Source organism: Hyperolius riggenbachi, chromosome 7 (genome assembly GCF_040937935.1).
Source record: "Hyperolius riggenbachi isolate aHypRig1 chromosome 7, aHypRig1.pri, whole genome shotgun sequence".
Taxonomy (NCBI): domain Eukaryota; kingdom Metazoa; phylum Chordata; class Amphibia; order Anura; family Hyperoliidae; genus Hyperolius; species Hyperolius riggenbachi.
In genome coordinates, this window is record NC_090652.1 from 31,424,234 (window position 1) to 31,443,087 (window position 18,854).

The 18,854-nt window shown below is 45.3% G+C and overlaps 1 protein-coding gene across 1 annotated transcript in view; it reads right to left on the minus strand.

The window, feature by feature from the left end:
• Positions 1–5,296: 5,296 nt before the first annotated feature.
• The window catches only part of LOC137525463 (large neutral amino acids transporter small subunit 4-like), a 77,730-nt gene continuing 64,172 nt past the window's right edge, over positions 5,297–18,854 (minus strand). Inside the window, exons 10-14 of the mRNA XM_068246561.1 lie at positions 15,128–15,254; positions 12,714–12,828; positions 11,487–11,560; positions 8,648–8,771; positions 5,297–7,666 (exon numbers count right to left, since the gene is read on the minus strand). Coding sequence (XP_068102662.1) covers positions 7,523–7,666; positions 8,648–8,771; positions 11,487–11,560; positions 12,714–12,828; positions 15,128–15,254 — 584 coding nt within the window. The 3' untranslated portion in view covers positions 5,297–7,522. The remainder of the gene's footprint in view (positions 7,667–8,647; positions 8,772–11,486; positions 11,561–12,713; positions 12,829–15,127; positions 15,255–18,854) is intronic.

An 18,854-nucleotide genomic window follows, 5' to 3' on the forward strand; every position in this document is an offset into this window, starting at 1 on the left:
AACCATTTAAGCTTCCTGGACTAGCTTCTACGTCCAGGAGGCCATGTGCATGCCCGCACGCTCCCGGGCCGTGGATCGTTAGCCCAGGAATCAATCAGGATATGGTGCCCGATGATTGATTCCTCTCCCCTGCAAAAAAAAAAGTGACCACTGCTCTCGGAAGCCTCACTTTTTCTGCCTCTTGCGTGCCCCTACGTCCCTCTAAGCGTACATGTTACGCTTAGCGTGACGTCATGTAAACCAACTCATGGCTGCCATCTTGTGGCCAAAAAGTAAAACTACATCTAAATGTAAAAAAAATACACATTTACGTTAAAAAAAATACTATTTACATCCCACCCTCCCAAAAATACAAACATAAAATGTTAAAAAAAAAATTACAGTAATAATAAAAACACGTAAATATTTACCTAAGGGTCTAAACATTTTAAATATCAATGTAAAGATGAAATATTTCTCTTTTTTTTTAATTTATAAGCTTGTAAATAGTGATGGATGCAAAACGGAAAAAATGCACTTTTATTTCCAAATAAAATATTGTCGCCATACATTGTGATAGGGATATAATTTAAACTGTGTAATAACCGGGACAAATGGGCGAATACAATATGTGGGTTTTAATTATGGAGGCATGTATTAATTTAAAACTATAATGGCCGAAAACTGAAAAATAATGAATTTTTTCCGTTTTTTCTTATTCTTCCTGTTAAAATGCATTTACAGTAAAGTGGCTATTACCAAAATGTACCCCCAAAGAAAGCCCAATTGGTGGTGGAAAAAACAAGATATAGATCAGTTCATTGTGATAAGTAGTGATAAAGTTATAGGCTAATGAATGGGAGGTGAACATTGCTCGGATGCATAAAGTGAAAACAACTGAGGGCTGAAGTAGTTAAAGTAATTGTTTTCAGTATTTATTTTATTTACAAAAGCACTTACTGAACGGCAGTTGCTAAATTCAACTGCCAAATAGTGTGCAAGCGAGTAGGGAAGGTGTTTAACATCTTTGTGTAGATCATTTGTAAAGAATAAAGAGAATACTGAGGATCTCCTATGAGATGGACTAGTCCAAAATCTTTAAGTTTTTACTACCAACTGTGACAGTAACCTAAGAAAAAAAAAATGGTGCATTTCACTCGGTAAAAAAATGTACATTTTATATGTATTTATAATGTTTTGCGATCATGGTCTTTTAAAGCTGAATAATCGCAAATACTTTCTGCTTTCAACCTCCCTGGCGTTATTATTTCCAGATTTAGGGACTAAAAGCTGTGCATTTTTTCATAAGCTTTTAGACCCTAAAAACATACATCAGAAAGGTCTGCAGAAGCTCCTGCATGAAACTCACTTAGGCACGGGATTTCCACCCTGTTCTGTAGCTTTCCGCCCCGAGCCTGACTTGGGATTACCGCTAAGGAGGTTAACCATTTTAGCCACCTGGACGTGATCCTCACGTCCAGGCGGCTGCGGTGCCGCGCTCCCGCCTCCCCATGCTGTCCCCCGGTAGCCCTGGGATCAGTGAACGGGAACATGGTTCCCGATCACCGATCCGTGTCACCAGCAGAAAAACCGAAGCACTCTTACTAGAGGCTTCAGTCTTTCTGCAAAAAAAAGTTTCCCCGTCCTCCTTGTGCTACCGGTTAGCGAGAAGCACAAGGAGAAAAAAACAAACTTAAGATGACCATCTTGTGGGCAAATAGTAAAACTACATCTACATATTTTTTACATTAAAATTTACACATATAACATTAAAAATTAACTGTTTATTTCCCACACCAAAATATTACACAAATAACATTTTTAATGGGAAAAAAAAATGAGTTACCTAAGGGCCCTTTTACACTTAATCAGTTGCTCTCAGTTAAAACGGAAAGAAAACTGAGTTTCAAAGTAATGCCCATGTTTTCCTATGGCACCTTTCACACTTAATGCGTTTTAACTGAAATCTTCTTCTGAATGCTCTGCTATGGGAAAACGCATACCAACGTGCACTAACGCGTAACAACGCATACTAACGCACACCAACTGATTAAGTGTAAAAGGGCCCTAAGGGTCTGAACTTTTTAAATATGCATTTGAAGGGGGTATACTACGAACATTTTTTAAATTATAAGCTTGTAAATAGTGATGGACGCAAAACGGAAAAAAAATGCACCTTTATTTTCAAATAAAAAATGGTGTCATAACCGAGACAAACGGGCAAATAAAATACATAGGTTTTAATTATGGTAGCGTGGATTATTTTAAAGCTATAATGGATGAGAACTGAGAAATAATGAATTTTTTCCATTTTTTTTTTCTTATTAATCCTGTTCAAATGCATTAATAAAAAAATAATTCTTAGCAACATGTACCACCCAAAGAAAGCCTAATTAGTGGCGGAAAAAAACAAGATATAGATCAATAAATTGTGATAAGTAGTGATAAAGTTATTAGCGAATGAATGGGAGGTGAAAATTGTTCTGATGCATAAGGTGAAAAATTCCCGTGGACTGAAATGGATAAGAAGGCAAAATTATATTCAGCATTGCTTTTTAGTAATGGGTTTTTTTTTTTTTTTTTGTTTTTTTTAACCCCCTGTATTTTCCTAGTGGTCACACGGGTAGAGAAAGAGCAAGTGTTCTGGACCAAGTAACACCTGTCCTCTGTATCGGTGAACAAGACTACTGCCTCCTGCAAATGCACAGTTAGGCCTTGTTCACGTTATGAACCGCAAGTGGTGAGTGCCTTTTGTAAGCGCTTTCCCCAGTGCTTTCTGGAGGATTTGCGCTTACTTAAGCCCTTTTTATAAACTCTTTTCAATGCTCTTTTGTTGTGTTTTACTTTTTTTTTTACTTCCAGATGATAATCAGGAAGTGAACTCTTTGCCCTGGAACTGATTAATTACAATGTAGTTTTTTGTTTTGTTTTGTTTTTAGTGCTCACCAAATCACTTTGCAAAGCGCTTTTTTAAGTGCTTTGCAATTTTCCTATACCTTGCATTGAAGCGCAAACTCTCTAGAAATGGTGCAGGAGCCGTGTTTGCGATCGGAAAGAAAGCTCAAGGCTCTGGTGAGAACACGGACTGCAACATTGCACAAGCGCTTTTATCGAGATTTAAAAAATGCCAGCCCTTAAAAAAAATGAAAACACTCAGTGTGAACAAGGCCATAAAGTTTATGCACTTCTCAGCCCATATACACAGGTGCTGAGAACTGCATGCAATTGAGACATTAGGGCAGGTGCTGCTTGGCCCGGAGCACTTGCTCTTTCTCTACCCATGTGACTTCCCTAGTGGTAGTGATTCTGGGTCACCATGTGCCATCTGGGTATTCTGTAGTGCACACCGAGTAATCTATTTCAAGCATTTATTTTTATTTTGTGGATCATGGCTGATGGCTAATGAAAAACGAAACTACAGTATCTCAGAAAATTAAAAGTAAAGAAAAAGTTCAATATTGTTGACTGAGGCCGGATTCCGTGCTTCAAGAGCCTCCAGATGCCGACGTACCCAGGACATGGGCCTCAGCTGTCGCATTCCTCATGTTAAGCCACTCCTGAACCAGAAGCAATTTATCTGGCTAAGGCCCGGTTCACATTAGTGGTTTTTATGGAACCGGACATACGGATCAGGCCAGCTGGATCCGGTGAAAACGGTCTGTTTTACAGCCAGTGTGTTTGTAAAACATTGTTTTCATTGGTTCCTATATGCTGAAAAACCTTCCGTTCCGCTGAGCGAAACGGTCCGTGAAAATTGGAGCCTGCAACAATTTTTCGTCCGCTCAGCGGAACGGACCACGAACCGTATGGCCGGTTCCCTTGGCAAATGCTAATGTGAACCGGGCCTGAGGAGAGAATAAACTGGTGCTCTGTGGTCCAAAATTCTCTTTTTAGATAACAGTAAAATTGACCATTTCATTTGGAAAGCAGGAGTCCGGAGGAAGAGTGGAGAGACACAGAATCCAAGTTGCTTGAGGTGCAGTGTGAAGTTTCCACAGTCGGTGATGAATTTGGGGAGCCACCTCATCTGCTGGTTATTAGTCCATTAAGTCAGCACAGTTGTCAACCAGGAATTTTTTACTTCACGCTCCCTGTCACAGACGATTGCGGGGACGCAGGCGCGTCCTGGCACCGCCCGTGAAGAAAAGAACGATCGCACTCGATTCCTGCATCGATTGCGCTTCAAAACGGTACAATATGTGTTGAGTGTGTAGGGACAGCTAAAGTCCTTTTCTTAGCAAAGAGAGCACCATTCCAAATGCTGGTTGGCCCTTTTGATATGCTAATGAGCCTGGGCCCAGAGAGTCCCTGGCTTCAAGCTGTGCTGATGGCCCATCCATCAGGTATAAGGTGACAAACACCATGACAGAACCAATTTAGAGTGAGGAAACTCAGACACTCCGACTCCTTTTCCCAGCAGGGAGCCGACATGTGGCTTGCTGCTGCCAACTTCAAAGAACCTTTGCCTGGGAATGACCTGGTATAAATCCCAGGGGTCTCTCATATTCCATAAACTGCTATATGTATCATATTTTCTGTGTTGCCAGGCTGGCAGACCCTCCAAACTAACAGAGCAGGTAGGGCCCCGCCTGGCGTTGGTTCTGAGCGCATTTCAGAACCTTCTGAGGTAAAGACTGCCCGTTAGGCAGTTCAACAGTGCCCTAATGGTACCACAGGGGTCCCACCCCTCATGTTTGGTATCAGACTGCTGGGTACATCGAGGCAGACCTGAAAATATTAGTAAATCTGCCCTGACCTGTACGGTTCTGTGAGATAGAGCCCATATATGGTTAACCTGCTGGGCGGTCTGGACGAGCACAGCTCGTCCAGTACCGCCGGAGGCTGCCGCTCAGGCCCTGCTGGGCCGATTTGGCTGAAATAAAAAGCAGCACACGCAGCCGGCACTTTGCCAGCCGCGTGTGCTGCCTGATCGCCGCCGCTCTGCGGCGATTCGCCGCGAGCAGCGGCGAAAGAGGGCCCCCCTAGCCGCCTGAGCCCTGCGCAGCCGGAACAAAAAGTTCCGGCCAGCGCTAAGGGCTGGATCGGAGGCGGCTGACGTCACGACGTCGGCTGACGTCGATGACGTCACTCCGCTCGTCGCTATGGCGACGATATAAGCAAAACAAGGAAGGCCGCTCATTGCGGCCTTCCTTGTTTATTCTGGGCGCCGGAGGCGATCGGAAGATCGCCTCCGGAGCGCCCTCTAGTGGGCTTTCATGCAGCCAACTTTCAGTTGGCTGCATGAAATAGTTTTTTTTTTATTAAAAAAAAACCCTCCCGCAGCCTGCCTGGCGATCTTAATAGAACGCCAGGCAGGTTAAGGCATGATTTCTGGTCTCCAGGACAAGGGCAGGACTCATCTCATGTTCTAAGGGGGTGTGTGGGCCCGCCCTCACTTCCTCCTACTGAATCAGGGGCATAAGAATGGGAGAGGAGCCAAAACTCGGAGTCCTCCACACTGAAACATCTTGCACTCATCAGATGCCAGCTTGAGGATATGCTGGCATCCACCTGGTCTGAACTCTGGACTTTGAAACCAAGGACTTTATGATTCTTCCCACAATAAGGACATCTTTCCAGGAACTAAGTATTTTTCTCCCTTCTTTTATTTTTCATACTGGCTATTACTGTTTTCATAATTGTTGATTTTCATAATTGTCTGTATATATTAATTATTTATATTGCGTGAATAAACGACTTTTCCCAAGTCATTCACTGTTTCGCTACCCTGCTTATCAGCACACACAGAAATGATCCCGGGTCTCTGAAGATACGCTACTGTTTGTTTGTTGTTGGCTAGACAGAATATCGTGTGTTTAACCGTTTTATTCGCAGGATTAGTCAGTCAGTTAGTGGGCCCCACGGTCCCATAGTAACCGCGGTGGTGGCAGTTTACTCTGAACCAGTAGGTGACGTTGTAATCACCCGTGTCTCACAGGCTCCCTTCTGAGTTGTCTGCGGCTAATTCTTAACGGTTCCTGCGCATTGACTGCGACCAGAGTTTGCACGATCTGTGCGCTGGCACCGTTTAGAAGGCTAAGTGCGGTCAGCCACTGAGGGCTCCTGTGACACTCCCCTCTGCTGCCAAGCTTTGTGGAGATGCTGATTTCATTTTCCAGCAAGACCTGGGACCTGCTCACATTGCCAAAAGCACAGATACCTGACTGAGATCACTTTGCTTGATTGGCTAGCCAGTTCACCTGACCCAGGTGGAAATGTGTAGAATGAAAGAAGTGATGTCAGGTGGGCGTCTTAGTTGGGTGGGCTCCCAGGCAGAGGTGTGTAGGGTGAGAGAAGTGATGCTAGGTGGGTGTCTTAGCTGGGTGGGCTCCCAGGGGGAGGTGTGTATGGCAAGAGAAGTGGTCAGGAGGATGTCTTAGTTGGGTGGGCTCCCAGACGGAGGTGTGTAGGGTGAGAGAAGTGATGTTAGGCGGGAGTCGTAGCTGGCTGGGCTCCCAGGCAGAGATGTGTATGGCAAAGGAAGTGATGTCGGGGGGGGGGGGGGGGCGACTTAGCTGGCTGGGTTCTCAGGCAGAGATGTGTATGGCAAGGGAAGTGATGTCAGGGGGCGTCTTAGCTGGGTGGGCTCCCAGGCGGAGATGTGTATGGCAAGGGAAGTGATGTCAGGGGGCGTCTTAGCTGGGTGGGCTCCCAGGCGGAGATGTGTATGGTAAAGGAAGTGATGTCAGAGGGGGTGACTTAGCTGGGTGGGTTCCCAGGCGGAGGTGTGTATGGCAAAGGAAATGTCAGGGGGCGTCTTAGCTGGGTGGGCTCACAGGCGGAGGTGTGTATGGCAAAGGAAGTGATGGGGGCATCTTTGGGCTCCCAGGCGAAGGTGTGTTTGGCAAAGGAGATGATGTCCGGGGGGCGACTTAACTGGGTGGGTTCCCAGGTGGAGGTGTGTATGGCAAGGGAAGTGATGTCAGGGGGTGTCTTAGCTGGGTGGGCTCCCAGGCGGAGATGTGTATGGCAAAGGAAGTGATGTCAGGGAGGCGACTTAGCTGGATGGGTTCCCAGGCAGAGATGTGTATGGCAAGGGAAGTGATGTCAGGGGGCGTCTTAGCTGGGTGGGCTCACAGGCGGAGGTGTGTATGGCAAAGGAAGTGATGTCGGGGGCATCTTTGGGCTCCCAGGCGGAGGTGTGTATGGCAAAGGAGATGATGTCAGGGGGGGCGACTTAACTGGGTGGGTTCCCAGGTGGAGGTGTGTATGGCAAAGGAAGTGATGTCAGGGGGTCGTCTCAGCTGGGTGGGCTCCCAGGCGGGAGGTGTGTAGGACAAGAGAAGTGATGCTAGGCGGGTGTCTTAGCTGGGTGGGCTTCCCGGCGGAGGTGTGTAGGACAAGAGAAGTGATGCTAGGCGGGTGTCTTAGCTGGGTGGGCTCCCAGGCGGAGGTGTGTAGGGTGGGAGAAGTGATGCTAGGCGGGTGTCTTAGCTGGGTGGGCTTCCCGGCAGAGGTGTGTAGGACAAGAGAAGTGATGCTAGGCGGGTGTCTTAGCTGAGTGGGTTCCCAGGCAGAGGTGTGTAGGACAAGAGAAGTGATGTTAGGCAGGTGTCTTAGCTGGGTGGGCTCCCAGGCGGAGGTGTGTAGGACGAGAGAAGCGATGATGGTGCTTTGATCTTCTGACCATCAGACAGACTGGAACCACTGCTGATCCCAGAGAGAGTGCCAGGAACACAGAGTGAATCTGAAAGACACCACAAGAAGAACCATTATTATTATTCTTTTATTTATGCCTAAAGTACAGAATGATTGAGAGAATAAATTAGATAAGACCGAAGACTAAACACAGAGTTCACATTAACATTAGTCAAGGTTCTGTCCAGAAGAGAACAGCTTATTAGGACATATGGTCCTGTCTTAGGCCGGGTTCAGGCTTTACGGTTTCACAATGGAGCTGTAACAGGGCAGTTTCCATTGTATGTCGATGCATGTTGTTCCTATATCTTCTGTTGTGCATTTGGTTCCGCACACTTTCCCACATCTAGTTACGCCCCTGCAGATACTTTTGGCAAATTACTACTGTATGAAGCACTGACATGTTGCAAACACAACAGAGAGCTTTGGTGTGAAAGCTTCACAGATTGTAAGCAGAAGAGTGCAAATTTTCCTCACTAAACAGAAGTACCAAACGTACCAATGCAAAGATTGCCCTCAGCACTAGTGTTGTGCACTACAAGTATCTATGTAGCTACCGTACTTGTAATCGAAATTTAAATTAGATAGTGATGTCCATGTCAAAGGTGGTGGTGGTGGGGGGGGGGGGGGGTTTAAAGTACCCGTGCCGCCTAAAGCTGATGCGTTTCACTGGTGGTCCACGTAACTCAACTACTTCCTTCTTCCACACATGGTCCATGTAACTCAACTACTTTCTCCATCTTAGTTTGAAGGAGGAAGTAGTGGAGTTACTTGGACGGTAAGTGGAATGCATCAGCTCTATCTAATTTAAATACTACTCAGCACTGCTTGACTCTGATGTGAAAGGAAACATGTAATTTGTACATGATGACATCACTCTGGGACAGAGGCAGGTAGGATAACTATATAGTGGGGAACCTGGATTTTACTGTATATTATGCAATAGTGAAATTCTTCATTAAGCTAACTCAGAAGAATGAGTGGAATGCTACTGCAAAAACCATTATTTTTAGGTGAGACCATCAGTTACCCAGAAGGGGTCGCCCTGGAGCGGACCAATGAGCAGCAGGTACAGTGGATGCTGTAGAGTCGTCAGGAGTGATGAGATAATGGTGTGGATTCCCAGGAGAGATCCGAAGTGATCCTTATGGAACCTGACCAAACAAAAAAAAAAGTTTAAAAAAATCTGCTAGCCACGACTCAAATACTTTTATAATACAGCATGTTACCTGTACAGGTGAAACTTGAAAAAATCCTTGTCTGTATTTTTGGGGAAGATAGCGCTGGATCCCCGAGGCTTAGGAGGATGGGGGAAGCCTTATTAGGATCCAGAGGCTATCCCTCCCGAAAGTACAGGGATACTCACAGGTGCAAAAGTCCATTTATTTCAGTCATTCAACTTAAAAGGTGAAACTAATATATGAAATAGACTCATTACATGCAAAGCGAGATATCTCAAGCCTTTATTTGTTATAATTTTGATGATTATGGCTCACATCTAATGAGAACCCCCAAATCAAAATCTCTTGGAAGAATTAATTTACCAGAGTACCCATTATGCTTCAAGATTTGGTTGGAGGGGTGGGGGGGGGGGGGATAGATGATGTATTCCCTGGCCTAGCCTTAGAGCTAAATACAATCTACAATCCTCTAATCTATTTCGGTATCTCCAGGTGAGACATTTTTGTCCAAAGTTGCCTTAGAGCAGGGCTGGACGCTGAACTGGCACCAGTCGAAAAAGTTTATTAATTACACTCATACTCATACCCCAGGTCTTATTTCTTCTGAAATTTGGTATAACCGACTTGTTCATGTGACACCTGCCATGACCAAATGGCAGGATAGGCTGTGTGATACCTGGTCTATTGAAGAATGGGATGATATCTTCCTTGATTTAGCAAAATCTTCTATTAATTGTGATTTCAGAGAGAGGTTATAAAATCTTGTATGACTGGTACAGAACCCCTTCTGTTCAAGAGGGGTATAGCGCCTGTAGACACTTGCTTTACAGGATGTGGTCACCCTGCAGACCAGTAACATTGTTGGTGGTCTTGTCTATCTGTACAGCAGTTCTGGTTCGATTGCTTTAGTTTGGCCTCCCGAGTTCTGGACACTGATATCCCCCCCAATCCTTGGATGGCCCTGTTTGGTAAGAAACTTTCACGTCTAACTGTGAGAACAAGCTATTGGTGCATTTTTGTAATGCTGCCAAAGCTATCATAGCAAAAGTATTGGAGGTCCCCTACTATCCCCTTCCCTGTCCTAACCCATAAAATAAACGAGTACTACTGGATGAACAAGATTACCCCTTTCCATCTTACAGTGAACCTCCAGACTAGAAATCTACTCAGCAGCACTGGAAAGGCTTGGTGTTTCTTTACCAGTTTCACAGCATGAGAACTTTGTTTCTCTTATACAAGCCTCATTTTTAGCTGCACAGAAGAAAACTGCCCGGGCATTTTTCCCCTGATGCTGTGCAAAGCATGATGGGATTTCTGATGTTGTTGTCCTTCTGCTGTTTTGGTGCAATTTTATTTTTTTTTTATTTTGAATTTGAGATTTGAAGCCTAGCGCGTGCAGCTGGGAGGTGTGATCAGGAGACAGGACAGTTGGAACTGTCTCCTGCTCCTTGTCACCTCCTTTCAACCAAAAAGATGTCTGCCCCATGAAAAAGATGGCTGCCCCCATGAGATCACAAACATTTGCCTGTTCTTTTAAAACAGGGTGGGTAAGAGATTTTACCTATCTATTTTTATTAACATAACTAATGTGACTTAATGACAGTATGTTTGTTTAGGCTGAAGTTCCCCTTTAATCAGGAAGCACAGTTTGATTCAGTTTGGTCTCCCTGGAGTGTTAGATTCCCCTCTCCCCAGACTCTGTTCCTGATCTGCGGGTAACAAGCTTGGGCTGGGTGCCCTGTATGTATGTTTTTGTTTCGAGAAGAAGAGTACAGTTTTAGTTGATATGTCTCCTTGTGTCCTTCAATGAAGCATTCTTACATGTATGCCTTGCAATTATTGCATGTCTCAAATTTATTTGTTTGACAAATTTCCACTGTTTGTGAAATGTCTTTGTTTTACTCAATAAAACCTTTGTTAAAAAAAAAATCATTTTTAGGAGTAGGAGGATAAATACAATTGTTTATCTTATCAGTTTATTTTGACCTCAGGTTCACTTTAAAGGTGCGTATACACGTCGGACTGACACAAGCTACCACTTGTCAGACCCGCCCACGGGGTGGACGTTCTGACGACAGTTTCCCCGTGTGTGCAGTCTGTCGGCAGGCTGATAAGGCTGTTTTTGATCGATCCGCCGAGGGGATCAATCAAAACCAGGATTATCACCTGGCCGACAGACTGTAGCGTACACATTTCCGCATGTGTACGCTACAGTCTGTCGGCCAGCTGATAAGGCTGGTTTTGATTGATCCCCTCGGCGGGCAGCCTGCCGACAGACTGCACACACGGGGAAACTGTCGTCAGAACGTCTGCCCGCGGGCGGGTCTGACGACTGGTAGCTTGTGTCAGTCCGACGTGTGTACGCACCTAAAGACGCCCTCCCTAAAGCCTCATACACACAATCATCAATCAGTCTTTTAAATGCACAATTATCAAACAACTTTTGTTGTTGAAACAAACTAAGAAAGTTGTTTGCTATTGTTCAAACAACTGATAAGGCGCAGCTCAAGTCAATCCAACTGTTGGATTGACTTGAGCTGCGTCTTATCAGTTGTTTGAACATTAGCAAAAAACTTTTTTGGTTTGTTTCAACAACAAAAGTTGTTTGATAATTGTGCATTTAAAAGACTGTTTGATTGTTGAGCGTGTGTATTAGTAATGTGGTCACACGGCTATGCCAGTACTTACATGCACTGATACAGGGTGGTATTCACCATAAACATCGATGTCCGCACAATAATATGAAGGATGAACGCCAAGACCTAAAAGACAAATGGACAATGGTTTTGGTTGCTACAATTAAAGATGCAAAATTAAAAAGCCTTTTCTTTAGACCTTGATAGTGGGGCAGCATAAAAACACATATTCAATTTTAAGGATAAAAAAATAATAAAAATTTAACAACACTTGTGAGTACTTGAAGATGAGAGGGAATTAGACCTGCTCTTCTCTCTAAACACACACAGGGTGCATTTCTCTCTGTTTTCCTTGTGTCCTGTGAAAGAGTTCACTGGTGCCATTACAGGGCTGACATGTACAGACATGCTGCTAGCCTAGAGGCTAGTGATGTGTTCTGTTGCTATGTGGGGCGGGGTGGAGGGCAGACGGGGTGAGCAGGGAGAGTTTCATGAAGAAAGAAGTTTTCCTTGTTTGTAAAAATTTGAGAAGTATCTGAGCTGTTCACTTCCCCAAAAACTTCACTTTTGGCATCAGAAACGTGCTGAATTTCTGTGGATTTCCTCTCTGCTTATTTAGTTTCAGAATAAGTATCATACAGGGAAATCATACAGAGAGTCAGGAGACTTTTGAATGTGTCTGTTTTCCTAGCGAGGCTCTGCTGGAGCTAGGTTTAAGATCAGTTTCACACTTGTCACATCGCACCAAAGCCCCTTTCATATTTCCCTGTGGTAAACAGAGCCGTCGGTAATATGCATAGGCCTGCCCCCGCTCTGTGACGTACTTCCTGCTGGATAGGAAGTACGTCACTGGGCACCCGTCAGTCCATCGCACTGCTCTCCGTCATTTACACTTACTGCTTCGCCATAGACTTGCGTTACTGCATAATCCATGCGGCAGGCAATGATCATGCGGTAATGCACAGATGACTTTACGGCAGGTATGCGTTGATTTAACTACTTTTATTTATGTTTATTTACCTCTCCAGGATCCAGCGCAGGTGCAGTAGCAGCTCTTCGTTCAGGCTAGGTGGAAATAGCGCTGGATCGCGGTAGGAAAATAGTTACCTCGCCGCAATTCAGGGCGTCCCGGCAAAGCAACGGGGGGATGGAGGAGGACAGGGGAAGCCTCGTTAGGATCCAGAGGCTTCCCCCTCCCGAGGTAAGTACCCCCCAGAGGTTTTTTTTTAAATTACAGATCCTCTTTAAATCTGAGGAGAGATTAAGAGACATCCTTTACCTGGACTTGGAGAGAAGAGATGAGTGAGGTGACTGCAAAGCAGCACATGAGGAGAATCCGGAGGCCATAGACCACACCCAGCCTCTTCCCGGAGCACAGCCTCTTATGGGTAACCCTGGAAAATAGTCAGAAAGTTGCAAATACTGAATATACCGACATTGTTATTAAACTTTATTTATAAAGCCCTAACATTACTCACAGCTGTACACTAGAGAGGGGAGACATTACAATCTTAAACAATATAATAACACAGGGACATGTTTGCGTTCAACAATGGTCCACTAATGTAACAATGTAGGGATAAGTATAGCTGACGAGTCACTTAGCCTGTATGGGGGTGGAGAAGAGCACATGGGGAGGTGGACCCTGACAAATAGGCGTATAATCTAAAGGCCCGTACACACGGTGGATTGATATTGCTTTGGTCAACATCGCTGAGCCAACGCTATACAGACATGGAGTCGGGGGGGCAGAGGGCCGACAGATGCGGCAGGTGAGGCAAGCGTCAGCACAAAGGTATCAGCCGCTACTTTGCCAAATTAATCTGCCTGGTGGATCACATGCAGGGTCGGGTGGAGACCTGCTGTACACATGCCAGTTTATCAGCTGAGGTGGTCGGTATTGGTCGCCTCATCCATCTTTAATCAAGCATGTGTATGGGTTATACGGGTTGGGGATAAGGACACATAAGAAGGGTGGGGTGAAAGTCCAAGGGAGGGAGATGGAGCTATAAATATGCCAGGTAAGCAATAGCGAACCGATGGGTCTTTCAAGCCTGCATAAATGAGTTGGGAAGTTGGGTGTGAGCCTGACGGGGGGTAGGGAGGGAGTTCCATAGAGTGGAGGCTGCTCTGGAGAAGTTCTGGAGCCGCACAAGTGAGCATCCATAGAGTGGAAATAATTCAGAGAGGATACAGAATTATTCATGCTTCTTTATGCAAATGTAAGCAGCTTTTGCCACCAATAACTTTCACAGAATAAAGTCATTTAAAAGATATAATTTGCAAAGATCATTCATATGCAGTGCCCAGTCAGAGGATACTTCATGGAGGTCCTCTTTAAAGGGAAGGTTCAAGCAAAAAAAATGAGTTTCACTTACCTGGGGCTTCTACCAGCCCCATGCAGCCATCCTGTGCCCTCGTAGTCACTCACTGCTGCTCCAGTCCCCCGCTGGCAGCTTTCTGACCTCGGAGGTCAGGGCCACATTGCATACATTTTTACGCATTCCAGCTAGTGTAGGAACAAAAATGTACGCGTTTCACCACTAACGCGTAAAAATGTATGTGTTAATGTTCCTGCACTAGAGGGAATGTGTAAAAATGTATGCAATTTGGCCCTGACCTCCGAGGTCAGAAAGCTGCCAGCAGGGGACTGGAGCAGCAGTGAGTGACTACGAGGGCACATGATGGCTGCATGGGGCTGGTAGAAGCCCCAGGTAAGTGAATCTCATTTTTTTTTTTTTGCTTGGACCTTCCCTTTAAGGAATTTTTTAAAGGGCAACTGAGGTGAGAGTGATATGGAGGCTGCCATATTTATTTCCTTTTAATCAATGCACATTGCCTGGCTGTCCTGCTGATCCTCTGCCTCTAATACTCTTAGCCATAGCCACTGAACAAGCATGCAGAAGATCATATGTTTCTGACATTAGTGTCAGATCTGACAAGATTAGCTGCAGGCTTATTTCTGGTGTGATTCAGACACCGCTGCAGCCAAAGGGATCAGCAGGGCTGCCAGGCAACCGGTATTGTTTAACAGGAAATAAATATGACAGCCTCCATATTCCTATCACTTCAGTTGTCCTTTAAAATCTGACAGCCTAAATTTACTTTTATACTTATGACAGCAGGTCATAAGTATACATTTAAAAAAAAAAATCTTATTCTTCCTCTGCCCAGGTTTGTGACAGGTCTTCTTTATAAGGCTGCTTACACAGGCGCACGTTAGTGCAGCCTGTAACGCAGCCCCACTGCACAGTAATGAAAAATCAATCAGCCCATTCACACTGCACACATTGCGTTACATTGTAACGCAGCACATCCGTTGAGAGTGCTGCATGCTGTGCGTTATGCGCGGCTAAGCCGCGTTAGACTGTGCGCACATGCTCAGTAGTGTTGGGGAGGAGTGGGGAGAGGCCAGGCACATGGCTAATTAATATTCACTGCACGGTGTGGCGTGCAGTGTTTACTTCCTGGTGCGGCCGCTCTGTGCGGCGATTGGCCGGCGGGACCACGTGATGCCGCATGCGTCCAAGAGTACGCATCACGGACGCCAGAATGAGCTGCACAACGCGGCTCACTCCGACGTCCATATCAGAGAGCACCAGGCGTTGCGTTAGGGGTACGTTATGTGCCCTATAACATCCCCTAAACGCAACGTCCTGGTGTGTAAGTAGCCTAAAAGCTGGTATTGCTAACCTTGTTTTGTTTGCTTCATCCTTCCTGGGGATCTTTAGACAGCTGTAATTATTCAGTAGGATGCCTATGAAGGGGGCTAGTAACAGACTGAGCATCTGCAGAGCCCCAAATACAGATGAGTAGAGATCTAGTGAGACAAAACACTGTTAAAGGTATTACCCTGCCACATAGGAAATCTTTACAGCAACACTCTGTTCTGACTTCACTCTCCTCCTCCCACAAACACTGGATTACAGCTGAGGATTTTGCCATAAAACTTAAAGGGGAACTGAAGAGAGAGGTGTATGGAGGCTGTCATGTTTATTTCCTTTTAAGCAATACCAGTTGCCTGGCAGCCCTGCTGATCCTCTACCTCTAATACTATTAGCCATAGCCCCTGAACAAGCATACAGCAGATCAGGTGTTTCAGTGGTTCAGACTTTAAAGAGGAACTGTAACGACAAAAAGGCCCCTGGGGGGTACTCACCTCGGGTGGGGGAAGCCTCCGGATCCTAATGAGGCTTCCCACGCCATCCTGCGTCCCTTGGGGGTCTCGCTGTAGCCCTCCGTACAGCGGTGACGCAATATTTACCTTCCTGGCACCTGCGCAGGCGATCTGATGGCTGTCGGCGCCGAAGTAGGCGAAAATACCCGATCGCCGTCGGGTCTGCTCTACTGCGCAGGCGTAAGTTTCCGGCGCCTGCGCAGTAGAGCGGACCCGACGGAGATCGGGTATTTCCGTCTAGTTCGGAGCCGAAAGTCGCCACAGCGCCCCCGCTGGAGCCAGCAAAGGAAAATATTGAACTGACAGTCGGCTCTGTCGCCGGCTGTTCGGAGGGCTGCAGCGAGACCCCCGTGGGACAGAGGACGGCGTGGGAAGCCTCATTAGGATCCGGAGGCTTCCCCCACCCGAGGTGAGTACCCCCCAAGGGAGTTTTTTGGTGTTACAGAGTCTCTTTAAAGTCAGATCTGACAAGACTAGCTGCATGCTTGTTTCTGGTTTTATTCAGATACTACTGCAGAGAAATAGATCAGCAGGGCTGCCAGGCAACTGGTATTGATTAAAAGGAAATAAACATGACAGCTCCATATACCTCTCTCTTCAGTTCCCCTTTAAGCTACGTACACACATGCGACAACGATCGTTCGTTGTGAACGACGAACGAACTTTTAATTGAGGAAAAAACGACCTAAGTAAAGTTAGCTTTTAAAGGTGTGTAACGATCTGATCGTTAGAGCGAACGTTACATCACGTAAAAGTAACTATTGCGTCTGCGCATAAAAATGAAAAGTTCCATGGAGAAATAGTGAAATGTGCATGTCAAGCCTAGTACGAACGACCGTTTTCCAACTATGTACTACTTTTGCAAACGATCGTCGTTGGAAAAAATCCGCCAAGCTAGATATTTGTTTTTAACGATCTAGCTCGTCCATCGTTAGACTTAATGGTCATTGGCTGCTTTTTTTAAGTGATCGTCGTTTGAAATGATCGGGGAATGATTGTTTCAAACGACTATGCGACTACGCATGTGTGTACGCACCTTTACAGATAAAAAATAACAGGATTAGTAACAGCTTTGCTATACAACCAGTCTTTCTGTCCAGAAACCTCCTGAAAGTGACACTGAAGTGAAAAAAAAAACCTTATGATAAAGTACATTGTATGTGTAGTATGGATAATTAATATAACAGTAGCAAAAAAAAAAAAGTTTCATATTTTTATTTTCAGTTATATAGCTTTTTTTAATAACATTGCACCATTCTGTAATATTTGCAGTTTACAAATTTTAAACGATGAAACAGAGCAGAGCTAATGACCCTTTGAACTTCCTTGCAGTAAAACCTTAAACAAACAAGAAACAGAGAGAGACAGGTTGAGATAAGTGCTTCAGCACACAGCACTGTAGCCAACCTAAAGGGAACCTGAGTAGTGTTGATCGAACACCCAGTTATTCGGGCTCGGGTCGGCTCGGCCGGACATGGTCCAGATGTGCGGGATATTGGGCCGAACACCGAGCCTAATTGAAGTCAATGCTTTAGCAGGCATGCTCGGGTCCTTATTGACTTCAATTAGGCTCGGTGTTCGGCCCAATATCCCGCACATCTGGACCATGTCCGGCCGAGCCGACCCGAGCCCGAATAACTGGGTGTTCGATCAACACCAAACCTGAGGTGAGAATATGGAGGCTGCCATATGCCATAAGCAGAATATACCAGTTGCCTGGCTATTCTGCTTATCCGTTGCCTCTAATACTTTCAACCATAGACCCGGAACTAGCATGCAGCAGGTCGGGGGTTTCTGACAATATTGTCAGATCTGACAAGATTAGCTGCATGCTTGTTTCTGGTGTAATTCAGTTCACTACTGCAGCCAAATAGATCAGCAGGGCTGCCAGGCAACTGGTACTGTTTAAAAGGAAATACATATTCCTCCATATCACTCTCACCTGGGTCAGAGAGCTCAGAGAAGCTCTTTTGCAACTGAAGATTCTTAACTCTTCCTGTACTGGAAACAATATGAGACTCTTTTCTTTGCTTCTAATGTTTTATTTCTTAGCTGTACTACACATACAATTTATTATATCATAAGTTTATTTTCACTTCAGATTCCCTTCTATATAGCCGGTTTCATTCATAGAAGTGCACAAAGGCAGGGCCGGGCCGAGGCAGAGGCTGAAGAGGCTCCAGCCTCAGGGCGCAGTGTAGGAGGGGGCGCACAATTCATTCAGCTGTCATTCCCAATTGTGTTTGAAGCACAAATAAATAAGAAAAGGGCATACATAGCAGTGACTGCAAGACAGATAACTAGAGATTAAGGTGTTGGGGATGTTGGGGGCCCTGGGGCACCTCTTAGTCTAATAGCAATCAGTGTGTGACAGCTGGGGTGGGAGGGATGGAGGGGCGCACTTTGCTGTCTCAGCCTTGGGTGCTGAAGAACCTTGTCCCGGCTCTGCACAAAGGCTATTCTTTCAAATTTCCTTGTCCTGCCTTCTCACTTGTTTCCTAAATCCCATTCCCACCCACCTTATTCCTAATACTGTACCTGCCTTAACTTCTCTTTTTAACCTATCCCCATGCATTCCTTCCTGACTCTTGATGGCAGTCAGATAAAATCCAGGATCAATACCACCGGGCATTACCTAGTAATTATACAGTATCCATTGATGTCCTTCAGTGCAAGGAAAGCATCTCAACCCCCTTAAAAGCAGATATAGAATTTGCCATAACTATTTCCACAATTTAATCACTCCTATGCTACGTACACACATGCGACAACGATCGTTCGTTATGAACGACGAACGAACTTTTAATTGAAAAAAAAAAACGACCTAAGTAAAGTTAGTTTTAAAAGGTGTGTAATGATCTGATCGTTAGAACGAACGTTACATCACGTAAAGCAACTATTGCGCTTGCGCATAAAAATGAAAAGTTCCATGTAGAAATAGTGACATGCGCATGTCAAGCCTAGTACGAACGACCATTTCCAACGATGTGCTACTTTTAGCAAACGATCGTCATTGGAAAAAATCCGCCAAGCTAGATAGTTCGTTTTGAACGATCTAGCTAGTCCGTCGTTAGACTTAATAGTCGTTGGTTGCTTTTTGTCAAACGATCGTCGTTTGAAATGATCGGGGAACGATCGTTTCAAACGACTATAGTCGCATGTGTGTACGCACCTCTACTGTAAAGAACCCTTTCCTAAATAAATGGGTAAAACTTTTTTCCTCCATGCACAGATCCTCTAGTC